This window comes from Fusarium phalaenopsidis, assembly GCF_050370095.1.
Source record: "Fusarium phalaenopsidis strain FUZ10S chromosome Unknown contig_32288, whole genome shotgun sequence".
Classification (NCBI taxonomy): domain Eukaryota; kingdom Fungi; phylum Ascomycota; class Sordariomycetes; order Hypocreales; family Nectriaceae; genus Fusarium; species Fusarium phalaenopsidis.
This window is the reverse complement of record NW_028145412.1, coordinates 1,800,524-1,825,627: the sequence shown is the minus strand read 5'-3', so window position 1 is coordinate 1,825,627 and position 25,104 is coordinate 1,800,524. Positions and strand designations below refer to the sequence as shown.

General features: G+C 50.3%; 12 protein-coding genes across 12 annotated transcripts; 5 read left to right on the top strand and 7 right to left on the bottom strand.

Moving 5' to 3' along the window:
* Window positions 1-858: 858 nt before the first annotated feature.
* Window positions 859-1,347, bottom strand: LRP88_04177 (uncharacterized protein; the record flags this gene model as incomplete). Its single annotated transcript, XM_083240755.1, has 1 exon — window positions 859-1,347. The coding sequence occupies one exon, from the start codon at window positions 1,345-1,347 to the stop codon at window positions 859-861; it is 489 nt and encodes a 162-aa protein (XP_083104045.1).
* Window positions 1,348-1,902: 555 nt separating this feature from the next.
* Window positions 1,903-2,895, top strand: LRP88_04176 (ADP-ribosylation/Crystallin J1; the record flags this gene model as incomplete). Its single annotated transcript, XM_083240754.1, has 1 exon — window positions 1,903-2,895. The coding sequence occupies one exon, from the start codon at window positions 1,903-1,905 to the stop codon at window positions 2,893-2,895; it is 993 nt and encodes a 330-aa protein (XP_083104044.1).
* Window positions 2,896-2,996: 101 nt separating this feature from the next.
* LRP88_04175 (uncharacterized protein) lies at window positions 2,997-3,848 on the bottom strand (the record flags this gene model as incomplete). The annotated part of the gene is made up of 2 exons (XM_083240753.1): window positions 2,997-3,504; window positions 3,577-3,848. 2 exons carry the CDS (start codon window positions 3,846-3,848, stop codon window positions 2,997-2,999), a joined length of 780 nt encoding a protein of 259 aa, XP_083104043.1.
* A 694-nt stretch (window positions 3,849-4,542) lies between these two features.
* Window positions 4,543-5,506, top strand: LRP88_04174 (RTA1 domain-containing protein; the record flags this gene model as incomplete). The annotated part of the gene is made up of 3 exons (XM_083240752.1): window positions 4,543-4,739; window positions 4,791-5,170; window positions 5,226-5,506. The coding sequence occupies 3 exons, from the start codon at window positions 4,543-4,545 to the stop codon at window positions 5,504-5,506; spliced, it is 858 nt and encodes a 285-aa protein (XP_083104042.1).
* A 127-nt stretch (window positions 5,507-5,633) lies between these two features.
* On the bottom strand, window positions 5,634-6,717 carry LRP88_04173 (ClpP/crotonase-like domain-containing protein; the record flags this gene model as incomplete). Its single annotated transcript, XM_083240751.1, has 6 exons — window positions 5,634-5,767; window positions 5,819-5,996; window positions 6,074-6,190; window positions 6,244-6,273; window positions 6,325-6,455; window positions 6,519-6,717. 6 exons carry the CDS (start codon window positions 6,715-6,717, stop codon window positions 5,634-5,636), a joined length of 789 nt encoding a protein of 262 aa, XP_083104041.1.
* Window positions 6,718-7,603: 886 nt separating this feature from the next.
* LRP88_04172 (uncharacterized protein) lies at window positions 7,604-10,790 on the top strand (the record flags this gene model as incomplete). Its single annotated transcript, XM_083240750.1, has 3 exons — window positions 7,604-8,330; window positions 8,395-8,863; window positions 8,915-10,790. 3 exons carry the CDS (start codon window positions 7,604-7,606, stop codon window positions 10,788-10,790), a joined length of 3,072 nt encoding a protein of 1,023 aa, XP_083104040.1.
* A 265-nt stretch (window positions 10,791-11,055) lies between these two features.
* On the bottom strand, window positions 11,056-11,895 carry LRP88_04171 (uncharacterized protein; the record flags this gene model as incomplete). The annotated part of the gene is made up of 3 exons (XM_083240749.1): window positions 11,056-11,175; window positions 11,235-11,444; window positions 11,497-11,895. 3 exons carry the CDS (start codon window positions 11,893-11,895, stop codon window positions 11,056-11,058), a joined length of 729 nt encoding a protein of 242 aa, XP_083104039.1.
* Window positions 11,896-12,554: 659 nt separating this feature from the next.
* On the top strand, window positions 12,555-13,841 carry LRP88_04170 (uncharacterized protein; the record flags this gene model as incomplete). Its single annotated transcript, XM_083240748.1, has 2 exons — window positions 12,555-12,738; window positions 12,793-13,841. 2 exons carry the CDS (start codon window positions 12,555-12,557, stop codon window positions 13,839-13,841), a joined length of 1,233 nt encoding a protein of 410 aa, XP_083104038.1.
* Window positions 13,842-16,990: 3,149 nt separating this feature from the next.
* On the bottom strand, window positions 16,991-17,817 carry LRP88_04169 (Alpha/beta hydrolase family-domain-containing protein; the record flags this gene model as incomplete). The annotated part of the gene is made up of 2 exons (XM_083240747.1): window positions 16,991-17,326; window positions 17,389-17,817. The coding sequence occupies 2 exons, from the start codon at window positions 17,815-17,817 to the stop codon at window positions 16,991-16,993; spliced, it is 765 nt and encodes a 254-aa protein (XP_083104037.1).
* Window positions 17,818-18,989: 1,172 nt separating this feature from the next.
* On the top strand, window positions 18,990-20,196 carry LRP88_04168 (uncharacterized protein; the record flags this gene model as incomplete). Its single annotated transcript, XM_083240746.1, has 4 exons — window positions 18,990-19,197; window positions 19,339-19,501; window positions 19,563-20,108; window positions 20,181-20,196. The coding sequence occupies 4 exons, from the start codon at window positions 18,990-18,992 to the stop codon at window positions 20,194-20,196; spliced, it is 933 nt and encodes a 310-aa protein (XP_083104036.1).
* A 1,089-nt stretch (window positions 20,197-21,285) lies between these two features.
* Window positions 21,286-21,934, bottom strand: LRP88_04167 (uncharacterized protein; the record flags this gene model as incomplete). Its single annotated transcript, XM_083240745.1, has 2 exons — window positions 21,286-21,575; window positions 21,628-21,934. 2 exons carry the CDS (start codon window positions 21,932-21,934, stop codon window positions 21,286-21,288), a joined length of 597 nt encoding a protein of 198 aa, XP_083104035.1.
* Window positions 21,935-23,445: 1,511 nt separating this feature from the next.
* On the bottom strand, window positions 23,446-25,062 carry LRP88_04166 (HET domain-containing protein; the record flags this gene model as incomplete). The annotated part of the gene is made up of 1 exon (XM_083240744.1): window positions 23,446-25,062. The coding sequence occupies one exon, from the start codon at window positions 25,060-25,062 to the stop codon at window positions 23,446-23,448; it is 1,617 nt and encodes a 538-aa protein (XP_083104034.1).
* Window positions 25,063-25,104: the final 42 nt, after the last annotated feature.

Here is a 25,104-nt window from a genome sequence, read left to right as displayed (position 1 = left end):
CTGATGCACCACTGTCACAACATCGCAACCTACCCTATTGTTTGACGTGAAGTGCATGGTGCTGGATAAACCGCATTCATTGCGTTTCTCAAGACATTAGAGGTAGTTCGTTTAAGTTTTAAGGGTAAATACTAAGCATGGGATTAAGGTTATGCTTCTTGTGTTTATTTTTATTTCCATTCTTGGTTAGGCTGCAAGTAGTCCAGCGTCTCACGAAACCAAAAAAAAATTCACGATAAAGACCGCTACCCTGTGACATTTCATTACTTCTTCGTAAACCTTCAAAGATTCGAGATTCATGCGCAACAGTGATAGTCAACGTCTCAGTGAATGTCAGCTCCCTTAATTTTAGCAGTATGGTACCTCATTTCTACGACGGATGCACCAGGTAGAAATGTCAACCGCATGCCCTTGGATTGTTGATATTTCGATCTGACGGAGTATCAAGATAATTGCTGATGCATCTCAAAGTCGAGATGAACTGGAGAGTTGCGTTTGTGGGAGATTGAAAGGGGTGGGGTGACGAGTCTGCATGTTTCAAGGTAGCACGGAGTGTTTAGTCGAGACACCTCCTGAATCGGCATTGCTCTTTATCCCCACAACCCGACGATCACAGTCATATTTATATCTTATACGAAGTAAATAGTTTTTTCATGAGACGAGGGTGGATCTTGGCATCAACGTTTGCCCCCTATGCAGGATGGAAGGCCGTATGAACAGTTGGGTGATTTGAAAGACCTAAGCCCTCGCTGTGCAAGCTGAATCTCCCTCACGCGGAAATGGCACATGGCAGTCGAAAGAATAAAAAATGATAGTCTCTTCAAGTAAAGCAACTTCTTCCGAGCGATCCGGACGCGCTCACGAGCTCTTCTCGTCGGCCTTGTGTTTACTCTTGGCCATGAGCCGGTGAACCGACTCCGCATCACAAAACTCGACAACCTTGGTGACCTTGGATCCATCCTCGTTGAAGCTCAAGAACCAAGAGTGCTCCATGACAATCGTCTCTCCGTCTTTGCACACCATGTCCGTGACAGTCGTTGCAGCTGCCTTCCGGGCTTCAACGTCAATGGTCAGGTTCGAAATGTCGCTTCTCTGAACACCACCGACTTCAAGGTCCTGGGCAAAAAGTCTTTCGTATTCGGCATTGTCAATGACAAAGTCTGGTGGAGCGCCGAGGGCTTTGAGCAGAGAGGCTGGGAGTAGGTGACGGGTGCAGCCGTCAGCGACGTTTCGATTGATGATTGCGGGATTGCTTTCTTCCGCGCCGTCCTTGTATGCCGCGATAAATCCTCGCGTAGTCGCCTCGATGGCCTTTCTGATATCTGCAGAGTCCTGACCGGAAACCATGGTTTCTATGATCCCTGTAGTAGCTCTTGAGTCGTATAACAAGGGAGATACATATAAATGAGAGGGGAAATGTTTCATCACCATCGCGGGGTATCGCCATCTATAAGGTCTTGCGGGCAACCAGTCTAACGTTGCTGATTACTGTACTCATCTCACGTCAGCTTAGTTATCTGCTCGACTATACTTTTTAGAGTTGAACCATATCTTAACCCTATTTTGAGGTTGATCGTCACTTTGGTGGCAAGTCTCCGCACGCCAAGACTGGTGATGTGAAACCTTAGGTCGACAACAACACCACTACTCAGCACAGTTGCCAAGGCAAGAAGACAGGCAAATGTATTAGAATATCCGCTTGAAATAGAGCAGCATGTCTAGTCTACCTATACCTATGGCATTTATCTGACTGGCATCCATCCCATGGTGGCTATTTACTCCGCCTCCAATTTAGGCAGCAGTGATCACGTGCATCAAGTCATGATGGTAAGCAGACGCGTTGTTCAACTATCTAACTTGAATTATTCATTTCTTACATCGTCATCTCACACCATCTCAAAAATGTCTTCTTCTCAAGACGCAGAACTTTCTCCTCGCGAGTCCCGAGTCATTGGTGCTCTACTGGGCGTCCATTGCGGAGACTCGCTGGGCGCCTCCCTCGAATTCATGTCCCACGCCCAAATTGCCCGTAAATATCCTCGTGGCCTCCGAGAAATCATCGGCGGAGGACACTTTGCGTGGCCGGCTGGTTCAGCTACCGATGATACTGACATGATGCGCGGAGTACTACTCGCCTACGCTGACGCAAAGCCTGGCGACGATGTGGCTCGTCTCGCTGGTGAATATTTCCTCAAGTGGTTGAACGGCGACTGGCCGGGCCGGAAGCCGGGAAGCTATCCCAAAGACATTGGAGGTGCTACTTCTGATGGCTTGGAAAAATATGAACACACGCGAGACCCTGATCGCGCCGGAGCCGGTGAAGGACGTGCTGGAAATGGTAGCTTGATGCGATGCGTGCCGACTGGCTTGTTCCAGACAGACCCTCAAAAGTTGATCGCCGAGAGTGAACGCATCAGCAAGATTACTCACGACGACAAGAGATGCACCATCGCGTGCGCGGCTTACAACACCATGATATCTAAGCTGATCAACGAAGAGAGCCCGGCCGATGCCGTCGCCGCCGGTCAAGAAGTCGCCAAGACGCTAGAAGGGTCAACATCTGGTCAGGTCTATCAAGCCATTGAACTGGCCAAGACTCTCGACATTGCGGCCATGGCTGAGAAAGGACCATCTCCCAAATTACGTGGAGGCTGCAGTGGCTATGTGCTCGCATCTCTGAGCCTTGCCGTCGCTGCCGTTCTCGACAAGCGAGATATTGAAGATAATTTGGTGGATGTTGTTCGCATCGGCAAGGATACCGACACTAATGGGGCTATTGCTGGTGGACTTTTGGGTGCTAGGGATGGAGAGGGGGCTATTCCTGAGTCTTGGAAGGAAATATTGCAATTCGGGCCCGAGTTCCGGAGGGTTGCATTGAGCCTGTTGCGGGAGTGAAGGATATGATTGGAGCGGACGGGGTCGGCGCCTTTGTATACGAAATTGATCCGATGTAAATGACATAGTAAAATACTCAAATAAACTTCGTAAATCTAACCTCATCTCTCGTCACGCATGTCCATCATTCTATATGATCCGCCTTCCACAGAAGCCTTTGGCGCTTCTGCCACCAGCCGAGGCATCGTGTGGATAGCCCACGTCACAATACCAAGAATAGCGGTCTCCATCAACAGTGACATGAAAAGATACATGAAAGGACTGCCAACCACAGCACTAAACTTATCATCGCCCGTTGCAGTGAAAGCCACACTGTAAGTAGTCCGAACAATCATGAAGGGAACACAAGCCCCAAAGCTCCACATCCCTCGGCGTTCATCTTCGGGGATTGACGACCGCCTTTGAACTAGGTAAAAGGCGAGTAAAAGTGACCAGGCATATAAGGCCACAAAAAGTCCCATGCTGGCTTGGGCAAGACCTCCAGGTTTCGCTGCGTCTTCTCGTTGGCTTGCGGTGGCGTAGTCGGCTATTGAGAGGCCCATGCCTGCCCAGCAGATGAGCTCAGGGACGCGGAAATGCCACGGCGTGAGGACCTGGGCGAATGTGTTCCTAAGAAAAATGTGTCAGTCATTTGGAGCAATCTAGAGTACCGAATTAAAGAAGAGGGGAACATGAACTTACGCTCGCTGTAGCATATTGAGCAGCAAGAAAGTCAAGAGGACCAGACCAAGCGACTCGCATACATAAACAGCAGCCCACACCCCGTACGAACCATTGGTCAGAGTCGCCAACATGCAACTCGCTCCGGTAAGACGAATAACGGAAAACAAGGCAATACTGAACCAACCATTCTTCTTTTGGAAGTAAAAGAGGGTACCAAAGAATAAGAAGACGGAGAAGATGGGGATTTGAGTGGCTGCTATGCCGTGTCGGAACTTGAATTCCCCCGCCATGGTTTCCGATGCAGAGGATGTTGGGATGTGAAGAGTAAGCTTGAAAAAACAGTGGATGAACTTACAAGAGAGCCTATTCTTCTATCATTTCGTCCCAGAGTCCGATCGGATCCTGTCGCTAAGCCTCATCTCGGACGGTTACACGCGTGTCCCTAAAAGGAAATCCATTCGAGATTCAGCCCACTTGATCCACTTCCACGATCCCTGTCCCTACAATCATGGAGGCCGGGAAAGGAAATTGATTCGAGGCAGAGTCGTTAATGACTGAGAGACTGGCATTTTATAATATTGCTTATGTTTCCCAAGAAACGCACCGCCACGCATGAATCTTGGCTTCGAATCAAGATCCCTTTCAAGTTAGACCAGCCACGAATGTTCGGCAGTTTGACGCACATCTTTTCAAAATCCGATCGGATTCATCACGAAAATGGGTACGTAGAGGGCAGGATGCCTTATCAAACGTCGGAAAGCCCTCCATGCAATGACTTCATCAGTCTTAAAAAGCGATCGGGTTGCCTCTTGGCGAGCGACGGCCACCTTTGATGGACGCAAGGGCAACCGAATCAGATGATTTAAAGATGGAAATGACATCCCTTTGTGCGCTAACTCATTAATTCTTACTCTCTTTCATTGATCTTATCTTGTTCTTTTCACCTCTTCTGCTCGACTGTCATCTCCCTCGCCCGGCTCCACCATGCGTCACGAATATGTGTTGGGAGGCAATTTGTTCTTCTTGATCGCCTTCTCCATCGTGATCCCTTTCCAAATCTACTTTGGTCTACGTTACAAAACTTGGGGCTTCCTCTTTGGCATGTTCTGCGCCCTCGTGCTGGAAATATTGGGCTACGCATCGCGAGTTGGGCTGCACTATGGAAAAGATCTCTTTCTCATGTCCGTATTGTCATCACGTGTTTAGGGACGGCAACTAATCACCTGTATCAGGTACATTGTCACTCTCACAATAGGTCCCGCATTCCTCAGCGCCGCTCTTTACCTATGCCTGGCTCGCATCATTACCGTGTACGGAGCCCACCTAGCGCGTTTCCGACCGATGGTCTACACAACCGTCTTCATGTTGCTCGATTTCTTTGCCCTCTTGCTCCAATCTGGGGGAGGCGCTCTTGTCGGCGGAGATGATCCGAGTATGTGGGACACGGGGCTTAAGATTCTGCAAGCCGGGCTTTCGATTCATCTTATTGGTATCGTTATATACGGGGCGCTGTGCCTCGAGTTTGGTGTGGCGGTTCGTCGAGCCACGGGTGAATGGAGTGGTGATTTCGAGATGCTGCAACTCTCAACCAAGTTCAAAATGTTTTGCCTTAGTACGTGCCAAGTACGAGACAACAATTATAGCGAGAATTACTAACAAAAAAACAGCCCTCGGTATTTCAACTCTGGCAGTATTGATACGAACAGCTTTCCGGGTGGCAGAGCTAAGCCAAGGGTTCGACAGCAAGATTGCCAAAAGCGAGACAGCATTCCTGATTCTCGAAGGAACCATGATTCTTGTTGCCTGCTTATGCCTCACCATTTATCATCCTGGCATCGCTTTCCAAGGTCGTTGGGCGGACGCCGATTTCAGCATGAAAAGAAGAAAGGACAAAGGCGATAGCGAAGAGGACGTTGGAGGCAGGCATATATCCTTACACTCGATGTGATTTGAGGGTTATATATGCACATTCGTCGACAAAGCGCACAGGGACCATATGGTAAAAAGGTTAATGGCCTCGGGGCTACTATAGATACCAACATTACACTTGCTATTTCTTTCTCATTTATTTAGATCTAGGAATGCCGGAAAGTAGGCTTCCTCTTTTCCAGGAATGAGTTTATCCCCTCCTGAAAGTCGTTGAGGCCAAAGGTTGAATAATACAACGCCTTCTCGTGCACCATCCCAGCATCTAGTGTCGTGTTTTCAGCTAGAAATAGTTAGCAACGGTCTTTCGAGCCCTGAGGTGAATACTGCTTACCAGTAAGGACAGCTTGTTTCGCGATCCGTACAACGGGACCGGACAGATTGGAGAGTTTTTCTGCAAGCTTAATGGCCGCAGGTAGGACCTCTGATGCAGGAAATACTTTGGTGACGACACCCAGACGCTCGAATTCTGAGCCGCTCGCAGGATCGCCGGTCAGGATAAACTCCATAGCCTCTGACAGTTAGTTGACTCGGTTCCGCCGCTCATCACCTGCACTTATACATGGTGATCAAGACATTGAGTACTGACCTTGTGCTTTCCCAGTGCGCGGGCCAGCCGTTGTGTACCACCAGCGCCAGGAATCGTCCCAATCTTGACTTCTGGGAGGCCAAACATGGCATCCTCAGCCGCATAAATGATATCGCACTAATGGAATGATGAGTCGAGAGCATTTGAACGAAGAAAGGACCTCTACTCACAGCTAGTGAAATCTCAAATCCACCACCCAGCTGGATTCTCATGTTAGATGTGACGAGGCTGAGGCTGGAGAGTAAAATTACAGCAAATCCCACAACTGCGGCGATGATGGGTTTTGAGAAGCTTGCAAAGGCATCTGTAAGATCCTTGAGAAAGGCCCTTTGGTGGCCTGTGGCTGTGGATATTTGGACAAGCTCGTTGAGATCCATTCCGGCTGAAATGGGAAACATTAGTCAACGGACATGGCATAGGTTGCTGAGATTGGAATACAACGTACCACAGAAATGGCCATCCGGTTGACCAGTAATGACAACTGCACGAACTGTCTCGAGGTGATCAAGGTGAGCAAGAACTGCCACTAGTTCGTTGATTGTGTTCTGAGAAAATGCATTCCGTTTTGCTGGTCGGTTGAACTGAATCACCGCAATGTTCTTGTCGTCGTCGACGGTGAGTATGACATCTTGAAGGTTGTCCATTGGGTGTTAGGTGTGAGGATTATGTGTTGAGTGGTTTAACGGACAGAGATGCAGGACGTGGTAAGAAATGATCGGTTTCTTGGCCAGATTTTAAATGCTAGATCAACTAAGAAGGGCTATATTTATCGTTAGTCTTTAGGCCTGAAGTAATGTGTTCCGTGGTAAGCAATTACTAAACGACGACATGACCAGGACTGTCACACGCTCGTTTGACGCTTGATGCAACCTCTGCTTCAAAACATCGTTTGTAACTCCCGTTTCGAAAAGTGCAACCCCCCGTGCACGACCATATTCCTCCTTCAGCTCGCCTAATTTTTCCAAGAGATGCCAAGTAGATCCACATTCGAGCTGCGAGATCCCTGAGTTGAAACCAGCCCCACCACTTTAAGTTTGAGAATATCGACAGGCACAACAGTAACGTTTCAAAAGAAAGATCCACTCCGAAGGGTGACCTGTTTCGCCTAATCTGCTACTTTCTAGATTAGATGTTCTTCTCCGATCTCCGCTTCGGTGTCACTGCTCCGAACATTCTAGCTTGGAACGTGACGTGGGTCTGGGACCCGGTTATACGACAGAGCCAAGCGGAACAACTTTCTCCTTGGAGATATTTCCGCCCCGGACTTTTTGATGACAGAGATTACCGATGAGACTATAGACGCTCAGGCTCAGGGGCCCAGGAGTTGAGCGTTAACTGTTACAGCTATGTGCAAGGGTTTTGGTAGTCGTCATCAGTGACAGAAGAGAAGCAAAACAAACAACCTCGGGTTGCCACTTAACACATTCTGTAAGAGTCTTAATGGCTGTGTAAAGAATTACTTAAACATGTCTGAACTGCTGTCATTTTCTGTCCCGTGTCGTGGCGGAAACTCACGGCCAAACGCCCACCATGTCTGCTTCTTCTTCTTTCCATTCTCTTGACAACCTCTCCCTGGCGGATCGAGTGCTCTTTAATAAGTTCAGCAAAGGACCCAGCCAATCCATTCCCTACAATGTTGTCCATCATGCATTTGAGGCCGCTGCGCTGGCGCATCCCGAGGTCACTGCTATTCGACACTACGATGGCACCACCATCACATACCGAGAGCTCAATCGCAGAGCGAACATGCTCGCCAACGAACTACGAGATACCTTCGATCTGAAGGTCGGCGATCGCGTTGTTCTTGTGTACTCGCGGTGCATCGAAATGGTTGTCTTTATTCTTGCCGTCCTCAAGGCCGGTGGACAATACATTCCCTTGGACGGCGGCATTGTTACTGATGATACACTTGGCTTCGACATTGTGGACTCCAATGCCCCGGTCGTCATCTGTCTCCCCAAGTTCCGCGAAAAGGTGGTGCGCAGCATCCCTCGTCAACGCCAGGGCTTGGTCGATGTCATTGATCTCGACCGAAACTCAAGACTTTGGCGACAAGGTAACTCGGCGCACCCGATGGTCGATGTTAGTCCGGACCACGGAGCCTATGTTATCTACACTTCAGGCACTACCGGACGACCTAAGGGTGTTGATGTTCGCCATGGGGGCGTTACCAACACACTCCTTGCTGAGCCTTCTCGCCTGGGTATTAGCGTCGGCAGCAATGTGGCGCAGCAACTGAACGTTGCTTTCGACATGTGTGAGTAAGTCGGCTCGTACAAAAGAGTCAAGCTAACAACGATTAGGCGCATGGGAGATTTTAGGTACCATGATGAACGGCGGCACACTCCACATCCGGGGTAGTGGCCTCGAACCATGGACAGACTGCCTACGACGAGTCGACACAGTCATCGCAACCCCCTCCGTCGTCCTCAAATACATGCCCCGAGTCGAGGATTTTCCAAACGTCAAGACCATCGCGGTCGGGGGAGAGCCTTGCCCATTGGCCCTCGCTGAGAAGTGGGCGCCATATGTCAAGTTCTGGAACGTCTGTGGCCCTACAGAGATCAGCATCCTCAACACTGCCCACCTGCATAGACCGGGTAGGACGCTCTCGATTGGCAAGCCCAACCCGAATACGAATGTGTATATCCTGGATGACGACGAGAATCCCGTCAAGATCGGAGAGCCAGGCATTATGTGGGCTGGTGGTGATGGAGTCTCGCGAGGATACCTTGGTCTGCCAGACCTGACGAAGACTCGGTACAAGCCAGACAAGTTCACCAAAAACGGGTAAGCATTAACTGAAACTAGACAATCTTAAGTCTAACTAACATGACACAGTCGCATGATGTTTAACACTGGTGATCTCGCTCGATGGCTTGAAGATGGCAGCCTCCTACCCCTTGGCCGAAAGGACGACCAGGTCAAAATCCAGGGCTTCCGAGTCGAGCTCGACGGCGTCTCTCGCTCCATCGAAACAACTCCTTCCGTCATCAAGGGCTGTGCCCTCAAGATTGAAGACAAGCTTTGGGGTTTCTACTCTGCCCACGCAAGGATCGTCGAGAGTGAGCTGAAGAGGGCGGTGAGCATCAGCCAGCCCTTCTATGCCGTTCCAACAGTGTGGAAGCACTTGCCAACATTGGAGCTCACACCCAATGGTAAGGTCGACAAGAGAGCCTTGTATAAGATAGCCGCAGAGAACGGAAAGGAACTTCCGGAAGTCCCTGTCAAGAAGCCCCGTCCAGAGACAATGTGGCCATCACCGCCACGCAGTTCAATGGGGAGCTCAAGCGACGGGACTCTCGTGGAAGCCGAGCACTTTGGATCTTCTCGAGACCTGGAGAAGTATGGGAAAGACGTTATCATCGACGTCACCGAAGTCGGACCCGAAGAAGATGAGTTGCCAGCCAAGAATGGCTTCCATGGATGGCGCTGGCTTCGCCATCGTGCTCTCTCAGCCTACCGCAAACTTTTCGGTGCCATCTTCATCGCAAACCTCGTCGTGCTCATTTTTCTTTTGTATGAAAGTCGCAACAGCAACTTTTTCCCCCAGGCTTCTCACCTGGCTACAGCGGTGGCCGCCAACCTTCTCATCGCCGTCCTTGTTCGTCAGGACTACGTCGTCAATGCGATCTTCTTCCTCTGCTCTCGAGTACCGACCTCCTTGCCGCTGAGCATCAGACGGCATTTCGCACGTGTATATCACAATGGTGGTGTTCATTCAGGCTGTGCTGTTTCCGCGACGGCGTGGTGGGTTATGTTCACTGTCACTTCAAGCCGCGATTATGTTGCTCTGGAGAACCCACCGCCCATCAAAGCATTTGTGCTTGCGTTGACATATGTCATCATGGCTACTCTTTCCTTCATCTTGGCTATGGCGTATCCTAGTGTACGTGTCAAGATGCACGACCAGTTCGAATGGGCACATCGCTTCGTTGGATGGTTTACCGTGGCCCTTGTTTGGACTCATGTTGTTGCATCGACAATCTCAACCACACCAGGATCCGTGGGACCAGCACTTGCCAAGTCCCCTACTATCTACCTGGTAGCATTGACAACTCTCAGTATTGCATTGCCGTGGGTAAGACTCCGTCGCGTCAAGGTTGTCCCTGAGCCCCTGTCGAAACATGCCGTTCGTCTCCATTTCGACTTTTGCACACCCGGACCTTGCACTTCACGAGGTGTTCGCATCACCGACCGACCTCTGATTGAATGGCATGCATTCGCTGCTATCCCTGAGCCTCATGGAAAGGGCTTCTCCATCGTCGTCTCAAAGGCCGGTGACTGGACAAAACGCATCATCGAGAACCCTCCCACATCCATCTGGACACGCGGCACCCCAGCTTCTGGTGTACTCGCAGTCGCGCCGCTGTTCAAGAAGGTGGTCCTCGTTGCGACTGGCTCTGGAATCGGACCTTGTCTGCCAGTCATTATGGAACGTCGCGTGCCTTGCCGTGTAGTCTGGTCGACGAAGAATCCACTGGCAACATACGGACAAGGGATTCTCGACACGATTCTGGCTTGTGACCCGGAGGCTCTTATCTGGAATACTGATGAAAGGGGACGGCCGGACATGACCAAGCTGGCGTATCAGGTCTACAAGGAGAGCGGAGCAGAGTGTGTATGCATCATCTCCAACAGGAGCACGACAGCCAAGGTGGTGTATCAGCTGGAGAGCCGCGGCATCGCTGCCTATGGTCCGATCTTGGACTCGTAACGTTGGACATGCTTGTATTCTCTTTTAGTCGCTAAACGCCAAGAATTTTCTTATTTGGATCCCATTGAAGACACTCTGAGCTCCTCCTATTGGCGCATTGTTCTCCTGTAGTTGACACAGCTTTGTACCGCCAACGCAAAGTTCATATCCCATTGCGACTCCCCAACCCGCCTGTATAGACACACATACATACATTTCCCATAATTTGCTATAAATCGTAATGTCATTTAATCCCGATCGTGTAAGACGCACTCGCAGCGTAGACTTAGCCCTTAAGCACTCCGTACTTGCCCCGACGTTTGGAACTCTGGTGAGAAAGGATAAAGATGATGAGACCAATAACCTCCATCGGCACAGCCACCAGACAGGCAATGAAGCAATAGTTCTAGAATGAAGAGTAAGAATTAGCCTGGCCCAGTTGCATAGATCAGGGCTCATGCGTACCATTTCGGTGCACAGCGAGTTCCAGGGAATCTCTCCCTGCTCATCTCGGACGTTGCAAGTCCACGACCAGAGGTCCCAGTGGCGCGTCTTTTTAGCATTTTCGTTAGACATCTTGAAGTAGGCAAGGGCAGCAGACCAAGCAGCCGTGATGAATGTCGATCTGGCGTAGACGGCTCGCGTACGCCACGCGCCTTCGCGCATAGAACGAAACTGGACAAATCTTAGCCACATTAATAGTAAGCTCTGGGACCCTCAAACATACCTTCCTACACTGCGTGATGAGAGATACCACGTGGGCCAAAGTTGTGCCCACCGCGACACCCATCATGGTCCATGTCGGCCTCATATCCGTATGAGGCCATTGGATAACTCTCCAACCAGACCCATTGTCAACAATCTTGTTGCGCGTTGTCCACCACACGATGGCAGCATGGAGCATCAAGGCCAATGTGCTCAAGTCGAGAAGCAGTTCGAGAACTCTCAAAATGAGTCGAAGTCCCTCGATGGTTCGTTGAGTTCCCTGGTCGGCCTTCTTTCGCTGAAGAAGTAGCTGTTGATCCGAGATGGCGGCAAACAACTTGTCACCAGAACCGTGGCCTGCTTTGTGGAGGCGTCCTTGGTGAGAGTAAGGCTCATAAGCAGATTCCACATTGAGATCCATTTTGGCAGATGAGAAGATCGCAGTATGGTTTGATGGGCAACAAATGGCAAGCGACAGAGTGCTTATGGGGGTGATACACTTCTCTCTTTATCTCGCGCCTGTCGGGGGCGTCAACTGCGCTTACAGTCACGAGGGACTTTGGATAGGAATAAGCTACATCCTCAATCGCTAAGTTTGGAATCGTTGTAATCGGTTAATGCAACATCCGGCGCTTGTCGACTGCGAAAAAGTAAGCGGGCGGCCGCCCGACATTCGCAGGAAATGCCACAAACGGCTTGGTCAGCATCAAGGATCCAATAACCTGCTCCAACTCGTTAAACAAAGAATCTGATTGATGCCTTTTGACAGGGGTCACGGCAGTTGGTGAGACGGCTAAAGGGTTCAGCTCCATCAGCACTAGGCTAGCCTCCAGGTCAGACCGTGATCTAATAAGCGCGATGCTACATTGAAGCACCTCGGTCATATCTCTGCCGGGTTGCTGCTACCGTTATTAACAATGTTATGCATAAACTCTTGGCGTTTTCGGCCGCTTTCCCGCTGTGATATTGCTTTATCGCTGTGAGGATGTATTAGTAACTGACTCAAACCAACCTTCAAATATCTTGATATGAGACACGAGCACCTACTCGATTCACCTTCTCGATATCCCAATTTTCAGAATGAGTTTAGTCCTGACAGCACTTCTCTTGCCATTTGCATTGGCGACGCCTTTGCAGCGGCGTCAAGAAGATGAAAGGCCGACTCTGAACACCGGATGCGAGCCAGGCGACCTCACCCCAGAGAACTGGAGGACAAACGCCATCGATGCCACGATATCTGGTACTCTTGGCTTTGGCCAAGTCCGTAAGTTAAAGCCCTCTGTAAGGTCTTAGGGCCAGAGCTAATCAGCCTCGTCAGCCGAGTACCCCAGACTCTTCCTTCAAGACGACAACCCAAGACTCGACTTTCAGTGCTCCGACTTGAACAATCCGGACAAGTGCACAATCCCAACCAACTTCATATTTGTGGGTGAATCAAATGATTTCAGTGGCACTGTCTGCGGCGCCTTTCACAACCCCCAACTTGGTTTCATCAGTCAGGCATGGGTAAACCTCTACACGCATCTTCGCAACATCAACAATGCAGTACAGCCAGCTGTTGACAGCATCCTCAACTCCAACTTCATCGATGGCCTTGTCACCAAGTCAACGGCTGAGCCCCTGCCCATTCCTAAGGAGGTCCTATTCAAGCTTGCAGAGCTTTCCCTCGTCTTTGTCCCAGCGCCCATTGGGCCTGAGCTAGCCGCCTTCCGTACCATCGTCCCTCGATTCAAGAAACTGGCTGGAAAGCTGCTCAAAAATGCGCGCAATGAACAGGCCGACCAGGATGAGAACATCAACAACCAGCCTCAGATCCTCAAGGATCTCTTGGGCTCAGTTCCTGCTTGGGTGCAAGAGAACATGAAGGAGCAGAACGATGACATCTTCCTCAACACCCATTCAGACAACACCATTGGTGATATGCTTAAGGATGGAGCTGGCCTCAGCACACCAACTTCACAGGAAGACTACGAGAAGGCCATCTCACGCAACCTCAAGATCTTTGTACTCGCCCAATTGTGGACAAAAATCAGCATGAACCTCCTTCTGTCCGATCCTGACGAGTTTGGCCGATGTATTTCCGAGCCATCCACTCGCGTAAGAGATAAGTGTATGCAGTTCAAGTACCGCGACGGCACGACGCCTGTCACCCTTGCAACTGGCGAGCACCCTCGAGATGCGGCTGGGGCTATTACAAGCACCGGTTTGAACTTTGACACGGTGGCAAATAATGCTATTGACTGTCAGAATGCGGGCAAGACATTCAGTGATGTCGACTTTGATGGCTTTTTGACTTCAGACAACGACAATGATCAAGCTATTCCTGCGTGTCTTTTTGGAGTGCCAGTCGTTGGCTCTCTAGAATGAGCATCAGTTGGTAGGGTCAAGGACTAGTCTAAAAGTAACTGTATCGCATTTCATATGTAAATATCATCCCGATCTATACCGTCGAGTTGTCTTGTCTATCTAAGACAGCGCCGCTTTTGCAGGGCCGCCCTGGCCAGGCCCAGCTCTTGCTCGCTTCTGCTCATTTCGGCTCCTCTCTCAGTTCGTCGGTGGCCAAACGACGTAACCAATGGCCTCAGGTCAGGGGTGGTGATAGCGTCCAAGGTAGAATTCAAAGGAGGCCGCGTTTCTTCCTCGGGGGAGAGCTGTCAGTGCGATGAACTGTCCCTTTCTTGATTATTTCCAGCAGCTCCGTAAAAAACCACTTTGTGAGGTCACAACAATTCAAAGTCCCCTCAGTTTCTCTCGTCTTCCTCTCAAGTGCAGCCAGATCTCCAAGAACTCCCGGTGTAATCTCCACCTGCACCGAGTCCTTGGGAATGAACTCGAAAGCAGCATTGAACTTTCGCTCTGCAAGGTTGGAGTAACAAAGAGCAACGCGTTCCAGCACGGGACGGAGAAGGCTTTCTGAGTCTGACATGAAAACCAAAGAACCTTTCTCTGCTCTCGTCACACTATCCAGTTCTTCCCTTAAACCTTCAATAAAGGGTAAACATACGTACTCGTCATGTGTGAGATCGCGGCATTGTGAGCACTCCACAACTCTTACGCAATAAGTCCGAGTCTCCCCCAAATCGAAGTATGCAGCCACCCTTAAGCTTATCCACATTTGAGGACCCGTAGTCCCTTCTGGCGGATCAAGACCTCTCTTGGATATAAGATTTGCTGTTTGTCGTAGCCTTTCTGCCGCGTCGAAAAGCGCCCCGTCGCTGACTCTGCCAGGGATGTTGTTGGTCATCACATCCCAAATGTCATGGACGCCCCTAGGATACCTAATCAGTCGAGTTTCTTGAGGCGACACCAAAGGACTTACGACTCGTCGAGAATGCAATTCAACGGATCAGCTCCTTGTTGAAGCAAAAATTCGACCGCTTCAGAATTGAGAGAGAGTGCTGCGACCTGGGAGAACGCATCGTCAGCTACATCTGTATGTATACACCTGAAATGATGGAAAGCATACAGCAAGCAAGGAAATCCCGTCCTGTGTGTAGTCAAACGGTGATGCTTCCCGTTTACTAAATATCTCACACATTTTTTCAACATCGTTTTCGACTGTGTATTGATAGATCGGCGAGTCTTCAGATATAATAGTCAACTCACGCAAGGTTCGAGTGATCTGAGGACTCGTTGTCATCATCACATCTTGCATCCGGTGGAATGTTGCTAAAAAGCCAGATGGCTTGCAGTCTGCTGGATGTGTTATGCAGGCAAGACGATAATCATGGAACTTGTTTGCTTGTCGAGACTCTCTCGGTCCATCATAGGCCACGGAGCTGTCAGTGATAAGAAGGCCTCCAGCAGTTCTATCAGCGAATTTGTGGCGAAACTGAATGTTCTTTGGCCGAGACTGGAACCTGTACGTCTGGAGTCCGCAAGGCTGCAAATCCTTCTCGCTCGCGGTTGAATTTGCAAGTAGGAAAGCAGCTGAACGCTGGAGTAATTCAAATTCCGACTGCACCCATGAGACTTCGGACTGTGAAAGATGTGTTCCACCTGCGTTGGCCATCTGCTGGATACAAGACAGCAGCCTCGGGCGGATAAGCAGCAACGCCAGCAAAACCTGATGAGGATTTCGTATACCAAATATGGTATTGGGATGAACCGAAATCTCAAGCGCCGGTGCCGGCCGTACTAAATTTGCTTCAATCATCTGAGTGGCGGCGACAATTGAAGCAAAGCCGCTCATCGCCAAAGCAGGAGGCCTCTTGGCGTCTTCAAGTGCCGATAAAAGGGACTTCTGGAGGTCTGCCTGACGAACAAGGACTTTGTCCAAATTTGAGTAGTGAAGATGCTGATCATCTCGGAGATTCATAAGTTGTTCGCTTGACTCGCCAATCTTCCGGGATAAAAGTTGAAACTCTGCATTGGATGGTGTGCTCCTCGTCTGCAGTTGGATTTGGTCTCTGAGAGCGTAAAGGTCTTGGCGAACGGTGGAGTCCGAACTGAGCAGGACATTCCGAAGTTCTTGAAAGTTCGAGCTCACGGTTTCTATTTCTCTGCTAAGAGCAACTCCATTCTTTCTATTGGCAGATAAGCCCCAACTCAAGGATAATCCTCAGAGGCCGTGAAGGATGACTTACATTGAGCAAAGTTGTAGCAAAATGGATAAGCAGTTGTTGTTCGTTTCCAGGAGATCAAAAGCATCTTGGAATGACGCCTCGTTCCAAGCAAAACCGGCCACTGATCGCCATCGACCGAGCCAGGTTGGGGTTGTAGATGGGCTAAGAGAGTCTCTTAATTGCCGTATCTGATCCTCGGAAGCCTTGAGGATAGTCGATATTCCTTGCAGCTCGTGTTGGCTTTCTCTCGCAGTGGATGTGGACCTCTGATAAGTCTCGACCCAAAGTCGTACTTGGGTAGCGGTAAGCGTAAGGTCTCTTAAGATACCCAGATATCGCCGCTGCCTTACTGGGGCGTTTCGCAGCCCCTGTATCAAGTCATAAAGCTGGACAGATGCACGGCAGACCACATCCGCCAGGCCGACCACGCTAAAGCCATTGGCCAGCGTTGATAGGTCAGCCATCCTGACAAGAGAGCTGCCTAACAATCGACATGAAGTTCTAGAGAGAGTACAACGAGAGTACTGGAAAAGGAGAGAGAGTCGGGGATTTTATCTGTCAACAAGCGGTGAGTTATCCGGTCCAAAAAATACAAATGACAGCGCAGGACTGGGCACAAGGCAGAAAAAGCCTGAAGGCGAACCATAAGACAACCTTTGTGTTGGCCTGCTCCAATCCCAGCTCAGCATTATAGCCACTTTGTTTTCCCAAGGATATACAGCTATAGAGACTTGAATAAAAATTGCATGTCCCATTGGGTTTAATGGCGGAAGTTTTGGTTATTATGACAATAGCTAGTGCCTTTGGCAGACAATGCCCCAGGGGGAATGTCGACCTAAATGGCCGACTTCTAGTTCTATCTTGCTCCCGCCTGTTAACAATACCTCCCTACACAAAGTATGCTCCAACGTAGAAGCCCCCAACTGATGCGTTAGATCCATACCATCATCCTCAGACCTTAGCCACCTCCTCTCCGACCAGATTCACAAGCCATTCTCTGTGAGAATCAATCAACCACGGGCTGTGACCCGATTCGATCTCAAGAGCCTTGGCTCCCCAGTTATCCGCCACGTAGGCCTGGATATCCTTTAGGAAGATCTTGTCGTTTAGGCACACGACATAGGTCTTGGGAATGTCAAGGTCCTTTGGCGTGCAGACAACGGGAACCTCGAAGGGTCCGCGGCTCTGATGGCAAACATGCGCCATCGCCTCATCCCTGATGGACTTCTCAACATCGAAGTAGAAGGCATCCGGTGCGATGTCAGGTTTAAGTGGGAGACGTTTTTCCTAGAATTTCATGTCAGTAGATGTTCAGGTTGGGCAGTGGGATGCAGAGTGCATACAGAAACCTCGTGGAGCCAGTCTGTAGTATACTTGTTTCCCACAGACTCATACATAGAAATGTCTTTGGCGATAACCGGCGTCGCTGAAATGTAGATGGCTGATGCAACTCCTCCCTTGAGGCCCTTTGCTGCCCGCTCAGCGATAGTGTGGCCTTGGATGGCTACGGTGAGAGGCACTCCGCCGTAGCTGTGGCCGATACCAATAGCAATTCTTCCTTCATCCAGGAAGGGCAGCAGCACATCATGAACACGCTTCACGTCGTCATGGTACGTCTTGCCGTCGACTGAGTCGTCATATCCAGAGCTTGCCAGGGGAGGTGCCAGAACGGTGAAGCCTTTGGCTTGGAGAGCATGGATGAGAGGGCGATAATGCAAGGGACGATGCCACGCACCGTGGACGAGGAAGATAATCGGCTTTTGCTTGTCGTCCGCCATACTAGTATCCTTGATGATTCAGAAATATCTTGACAACTGAACAACAGGAAACGGTCGGGTTTAAATTCGCTCAACTGTCTGTCCCCGCGCTTACGGTCCAGTTGCGCTTACGAGAGAAAGGTGGTTCCTTGTCAGACGTCACCTTTAACCGAGAAGGGGAAAAAGAGCATCAGCGCAGACGTAGCGTATGACGAATGGACCAACCGTAAGCTGAGCCGAGAAGCAATCCGGCTTGGCAGAGCTGGTTGGGCTGGCAGGGCTGTCGGCCTTGCTAAACTTGGCCTTTCTGTCAGACAAAGAGGCTCTGGGTTGGTGGAAGGATCTCACCTTTGCGTATCAAGCGTATTACCAACTGGCGGTGGTTGGGGATGGGCCGCACACGTTTTCCGCTCTTTCGGCCGAATTGGATCTCGGCCCCACTCCGGTGCCGGAGGCCGAGCACCGAACTCTTCAACCCGGGTCAACCGGCCGAGAGTCACCACAGCACACAGGTACTTGGGCTGACTATCTATTTGTGTCTGTTTCCAGGCCTTTCGCATATCCCGGAGTCCGGCAGACGGCCTCCAAAGTTGCACTTATTGCAGATTCCATTCTGGTATAGGGTAATCCCAACATGCATTAACGCTGGGTTAACACAGGAAAGAGTACAACTTTGTAGATCACTTGATGAGTTTGGAAGTACGTGTATAATTGGTTAGGTTTTTGTGTTAGTGTTTATATACATTGATGTCTAATTCCAGTGAGCGATTGGCAGAGAAAGGCCAGTAAATGGCTTTGGCTGTTTCACAGGTACCTACCAAAGCGCAAGTGTGGACGTTTGTGAAGCAACAATGCGATATCGCTTCGTACAAACTCGCCACATTGAAGACAACTGGGAGATTACATCTTATCGCTTGGTAAGAACAGCAACCATAAGATAACCCAATAAGGAACCATCTGGCTCCCTCAAGGGTTCGGAGCAAGATCGCATGCTGAACATGGGTGTCTTGATCTTCGTTCCTGGCGCCCCACACCGGCTTGTGTTCTAACCGAGGAAGGGCGTGGCGTGGTTGCTTCGCCCCAATCCTATGGGGTCCGTAATTAGTAATTCAGGAACAAGTTTTGGATCCTCCATATTCTTACGCGCACCACCAGGGATACCGCGCCTCGACGCGATCCAGAGACGGGTCATCATGCGGATGTTTCGGATAGCTGTTTCAGCATTTTTAGCCGGCGAGACACTATTCGCCAACGCCCAGGAACAGAAGCCACTAACCGGAGTTGATGAGCTGCCAGGCTCAAACTTTGAGGTCCGCGAACAGTCTCCTGACCTCTGTGATGCTGGGTCTCGGCAATGGACGGGCACGGTCAACGTTACGGCTGACAAGTCTATGTTTTTCTGTGCGTATTCCCAGTCACGAAGACAATGGGCTCGAGACTCATGTTGTTAGGGTATTTTGAGAGCCGACGCAACCCAGAAACAGACCCATTGTTACTATGGATGAGTGGGTGAGTCAAAACCAAGCTTCTAACAACTTCAAGTTAATGCTAATCAACCTCTTTTGGCCACAATTAGTGGTCCAGGTGCAGCGGGAGAGATGGGACTGTTCATGGGTAGTGGCCCTTGCTCCGTAAACCGTGACGGAAACTCGACTAAGCGTCTCGAATATTCTTGGATCGATCAAGCAAACGTCGTCTACATCGAGTAAGCTCACTTGTGTCTTGGCAGGTAAAATGTGAGAATCAAATTGGCTAACCTTGTTCAGCCAACCAGTGGGCGTCGGCTTCTCACAGATAACAGATCGAGATCGGATCGCCGTGACCCTGAAACAGGGAGCCCAAGATGTGTACTCATTCTTGTCGACACTATCACATGATGTGTTCCCGGAACTTGCCGGACGGCCGTGGCATATAACGGGAGAGTCCATGGGAGGTCACTACGTCACTGCCTACACACAACACGTAGCATCTCTCGAGCGAGAGAATGCTGAGAAGGGCCTCGAACCTCGTATCAACATTACATCCGCCGTCATCTTGGATGGATACATCGACGCGACTCGCCAATTTGTCGGCTACTACGACTTCTTTTGCACAGACTGGGCGTCTGATGGCCGTAAGGCACCCCTGATGAACGATACCGCCTGCGCTGCAATGGAAGCCGCAATACCCACCTGCGAGGTGATGGCAGCTCGTTGCAGAGAGTCCTACGATATCGACATTTGCCGTGCGGCAAACGAGGTTTGCGAGGAGACACTTGGCGAGTATTTCCTTGATGGAGTACGTCCTGGAGGATGGGATCCTTATGACAGTCAGTTGCCTCCTTCAACGCCCAATCTTCCTCGAAGATGATGAACTTTGTTTCAGTTCTAACATGGCATAATTAGGCCGACATCCGTGTGAGATTCCTCCTATATGCTCGAACCTTGCATACGGGCCTATTTGGAAGTATTTCAATCGCAATTGGGTCCAGAAAAAACTCGGATTTCACAATTTCCCATTTAATCTGATTGACTTTGACACGGGCGAGCGCTGGGAGAATGATGGACATATACATCTCCCCGTGACTCGGGAGCTAACCTGGATTCTTGACGAGACAGACATCAAAGTTCTGTTCATCAACGGAAATAATGACATTATTATGTGAGCCATCTAGTGTAAGAGTTGGATCCCACGAAACTGACGAGGTCTACAGAAACACACCGGGCCAAATGCGAATGTTGGATGAGCAACCTTGGAAGGGCCAGGCACAGTATCAGAGCCTCGGCTACAAGGACTGGCATTTTAGTGACGGTGAAGTCACAACAGATGTAGAAGGATGGGGCGTAAGGAGAGGGGGCTTCTGGAAAGGGACGGATCGGTTGAGGTTCTACTCGGTTGACGAAGCTGGGCATCTTTCCGCTTACCATCAGCCAGAAGCCATCGGTGCCATTTTGCGATCGTGGCTTGATGAATACTAGGCTAGTCAGTTTATTGATTGGATTCAAGACTAATATTGCGTCAGCTTGGACCTCGGCGGTGAGATATCTCGCTGAGACAGTTCTAGTGTCCCCTGTCGGCTGTGTTCGGCACGCTATCTTCCTTGTTCGCTAACGAAATACGTTAGAATAACCATAATTCACATGGATCTTCAAGAAGGCGGTGAGATTGTTGAAAGGCTCTTATCCTAGAACCATAATGAATACCCTGCTGAGGCATAAGCTATACATTCGAGTGCATAGTTTTATGCCTGGGGCAGAGTTGGTGAAATGAAATGAAATTAATATTAACTACCTAAATGTAATGAAAATGCCTCCAGCATAACCATTTTTGCTATCTACCTGAATCCTCCCGTCCAAATTAGTTGTATCCCGTTCGTCTTCCTGACGATGTTAGAAAGTCGCAGTCTCTTGGTGCTGTATATGTTCCCAACTGTTGTTTTCCGTCGCTTAAAATCAGACCATGTCCTCGCTAAATCCATGACGCGTCCCGTGATTCCTCTTTCGGAAGACTTTACATGACAGTGCATAGACCCGGCAGGTTTGGCGGTGATGAACCTCGGCGCGGTCGGCTCTTTTGTTGCTGCCCTCCGTGTTTTGTTGACTTCCGCGTCTCTTCTCGGGGCACTTTGAGCCATCGACGAAGCTCCCGCTCGATGCCGGAAAGGATGATGCGCAGTTTCTCTCGGTATGGGGTAAAGGAAAATGGCCGCCCGTAGGTGGTGGCTCTTCTCGGATCGGATTTTCGTAGTGGGTTCAACAGTTGACCGCAGATCTCGTTGCGATATCTCGGCAGGTTCTTGGCTGGTTTGTTGCAATTAGCTTCTAGTAGGTATCTCGCAAAAGGAACACATACGGGCCAGATCGGTATACTTGCTCTCCGCTTTCACTGAGTCGAATATGGCAGTCAAGTCATTGGCCCCCTTGATCACAGAGTCACACATCTTTCGTCTTTCGATCCTCAGTCTGGCCCGGTCCTCAGGCCTCGAAGGCAGCCGAAGATCCTCGACAGCATCGACGACGTCGGCAAGATCATTGATGATGCAGATCAACACAGCTCGTCCCATAACATCGTTGTATCCACTCATGCCATCCGTGCGACGGGAGACGCGGTAGGAATAGCGGGGGAAACGGATGTGGTCGCTTACTCGCTCGTCCTTCATTTTGGCGGCGGTAACGGCGTTGCTTGGGGTGGGGGATGGGTTCTTTGGGAGGTGTTGTCAAGTTCACAACGGTGGCAATGTTTGGAATTCATCGAAATGCAAACAGTCTAGACTTTTCTGATACCGAGAGTCAGACGATCCAACAGCGGCTGCTGGCTTTATATACAGCAGATTCCCCGTCAGGCATGAACAACTGAAGTCGACGTGGCTGCCTGTAGAAATTCAGCGCGTACACATCAGAGAAGTCAATTCTCACAACCCCCGTCAAGTGACAGCAGCGCGAATCGTATGACCTACAAGGGGTCCCTTTGACCAAAATAGAGGTTTGCAGGCAAATGCCGGCCCAACAGGTCGCATCCGGTGCACACAGCATACGATATTACACCGGGTCTAGTCGACCAAAGTAAAATTCTGCAGGCGGATGCCTGTCTAGCATGTCCAATTCGGGACGACATATGCCGGATCCTATTTACCAAAGCAGAGGTTTGCAGCGGACCCAAGTCAGATTTGGGACGACAGCATGCGACTTCATGCCTGATTGATGTAACCTACCCCTCAAAGCTTGGTTACTGCACGGCGCTTACCGGGATGTCATTATCGAGGAACCAAGACCAGCCAGCCACAGATGGTTTCGTGACTTTCGGCTGGAGTTTTGGACGTTGGAATCCATAAGTGCCGAATTATTTAACAAGGGCCAGAGCCGCCAATGGTGGAGTAGAAGGCCTCAATTTCTAATGGTCTCGAGGTTACTGGCCCTCGGTAGTCCAATTGGGTCATGTTGAGTCAGAAGAGCCTCCCTTCGCTGGCAAGTTTGCCACTGGAAAACTTTTACAACAATGTTACACAAACATTTTAGCCTGTGTAACCAACTTGTAATTTGTGAAGACCACTGATCAATCTAGAACGCGACCGTTGTGCTGCATTGTGAACTTGGTACTGCATAAGAAGCCCATTTCGGCTCACTTCACAGTTGAGTATGCCTTCTGATACCAAAACAGAGAGCTTTGGCAAGACAATAGTGATATGTCGCCTTCGCGGTGGAGGTCGATAACCAACTGTCCGCCTTGCCCAGACGCTTGTGTGAGTCAGTTCGGCCCGCTGCATCACCGAAAGCTCCACAAGGCCCACCGTGAGGCCTTCACAACTGTGGTCCTGTAGACGTGGACAACAAAGAGTCAGGTTTGACTGTGGTAAGCAGGATGACTGAAAAACACAATTCCCATGCTGTCATGGACGGGAAAGATAACACGAGTTAATGGTTATATTAAGGGTCAACAGCTTATACTTGCACCTAACAAGCTTCATGATCCTTCGTAGGTAGGATACATAGTGGAACCAACAACTTGGCATTGCTGCAACCTCCATCCAACTCGCTTCTCTGCATCGTCAACCCCTCAGCGGGCGCTCTACTGCATATGCCCGCCATTATGAAGATCATCGTCGGCGGGGCGACCGGATATCGTGAAGCGGATTTGACTAAGTCCAACAAGGAAGGCAGAGAGTGAACGTCTTTAAACAAGCGTGATAACCTCCTGAGGCATCTTCAACAACACATCCAGTAGTCTCTTGGTGAACGGTTCCTGATCTGGTCTCTCGTACCCTCCATGCTCATAAGGCCACCCATATTTGGTCACCAATCTCCGATTAAAATGCTTGAAATATTCTGCATGCTCCATGCCGAACCAACCGAGTCGCTCGTAGTTGCAACAGTCACGCCTTCTCCCAACGTGCAAGCCGACAATCGGCAGATGCCACTCCGATTCAGGGCAAGCTATCGGGATAAAAAGCGTGTCGGCGTATAGCTCGCTGGAGACGGTATCTGGGGCTCTATCGGGCTTGTACTGGCTCATGGCGAAGCGGCCGCTTGTATGTTGCTGGTCCTGTTCACTCGTGCAATTTTTTTGGTAACTCGCAAGGCCTGTCTCGTGACGCAATGCGATGGAAGCACCGTTCATCTGCCCAATCCTCACAACTGGGCTTTGAATCTCGATTCTAGCTGTCGAGCAGCCCCCCAGGTATTTTGGCCCAGCGGCCTCGTAGTACACATTCCTGATGGTAAAGGAGGCCAACGTAATGTATCCAGTATCCCATGCTACGGCACAGGGTGTCGAGGCCCAGGACCAGGTTGGCACGCCACTGGGTTGTGATTGGCAAGAGGGTTCACTGTTAAGCTTCCAGAGAAGATCTTGCGCAAGGGTACTTCGCCAGAGCCCAGCTAGGTATGTGTCATCGCCAGACCTCATCTCAGCCATGCGTTCCGCCAGGGCGGCCATGGCAGGTAGCTTGTCAGTATGATAGGTAATATTAAGCCGTGAGAACTCTCTGATGGTCTGCCACCAGAGACCGGCACAGTCGAGATGAGCATACTTTCCAGCCTCGATCTTGGTTATCCCTAGGTAGAAAGGCTGCTCTTCAGAGTCTCTGTACTCGTTGCTGATGCCGCTCTCGGACTTTCTGGCAGAGCGACACTCCCACATGATCTCGTCTGAGCAAAAGTGCAAGATACGCCGAGAGAGACGCATTTCTTGGTACACCCATGCTCGGCTCAGGAGTGGAAATTTGGAAGACTCATTAGCGAGATCAAACCACGTGGCAGGAAACTTGGTCGGTTGTTCCCTCACCAGCCAGCCAGGGTGTCCGGGTATCGGGGATCCAAGGAACATCGGATCAGCCTTGGAGAAGCAGCCTCCGGAGCTATCACTAGACTTTGTTGCGGCGATGGTCAAGAAGGCGGACTCATAGATGCTCCCCATCAGAGCGGCCTCACGTTTCCAGTCTTCGTTGCAGTCCTGGATGATGCACAGAGAATCGACCCAGAGAAAGGGAATATCCAAGCGGCGACAAATGGTGATGGCGTCTTGAAAGGTCTGCGTGAGGCATTCCCATTCAATGGAGACGAGGTGATCTTTGAACGTCTTCTTTGTCGTCAAGGCCGTGTGGGCAGTTTTACCCCAGCAGTGGCTTAAACAGGCATATCGGTCAGGCCGGATTCCCTCACGAAGCACCACCTTCCCGTTGGTTAGGTCAAGGAGTCGGGCTGGAGACTTTCTCTTCTCGCGGGTGATTTGTTCAGTCTTTGCGCAGTCTGGGTGCGTCTCTAAGCACTCGTCTATCCAGGAGGAAACCATTGCAAAAGACTCTTTTGAGGATGTGTCTCCGATGAGAGGCTT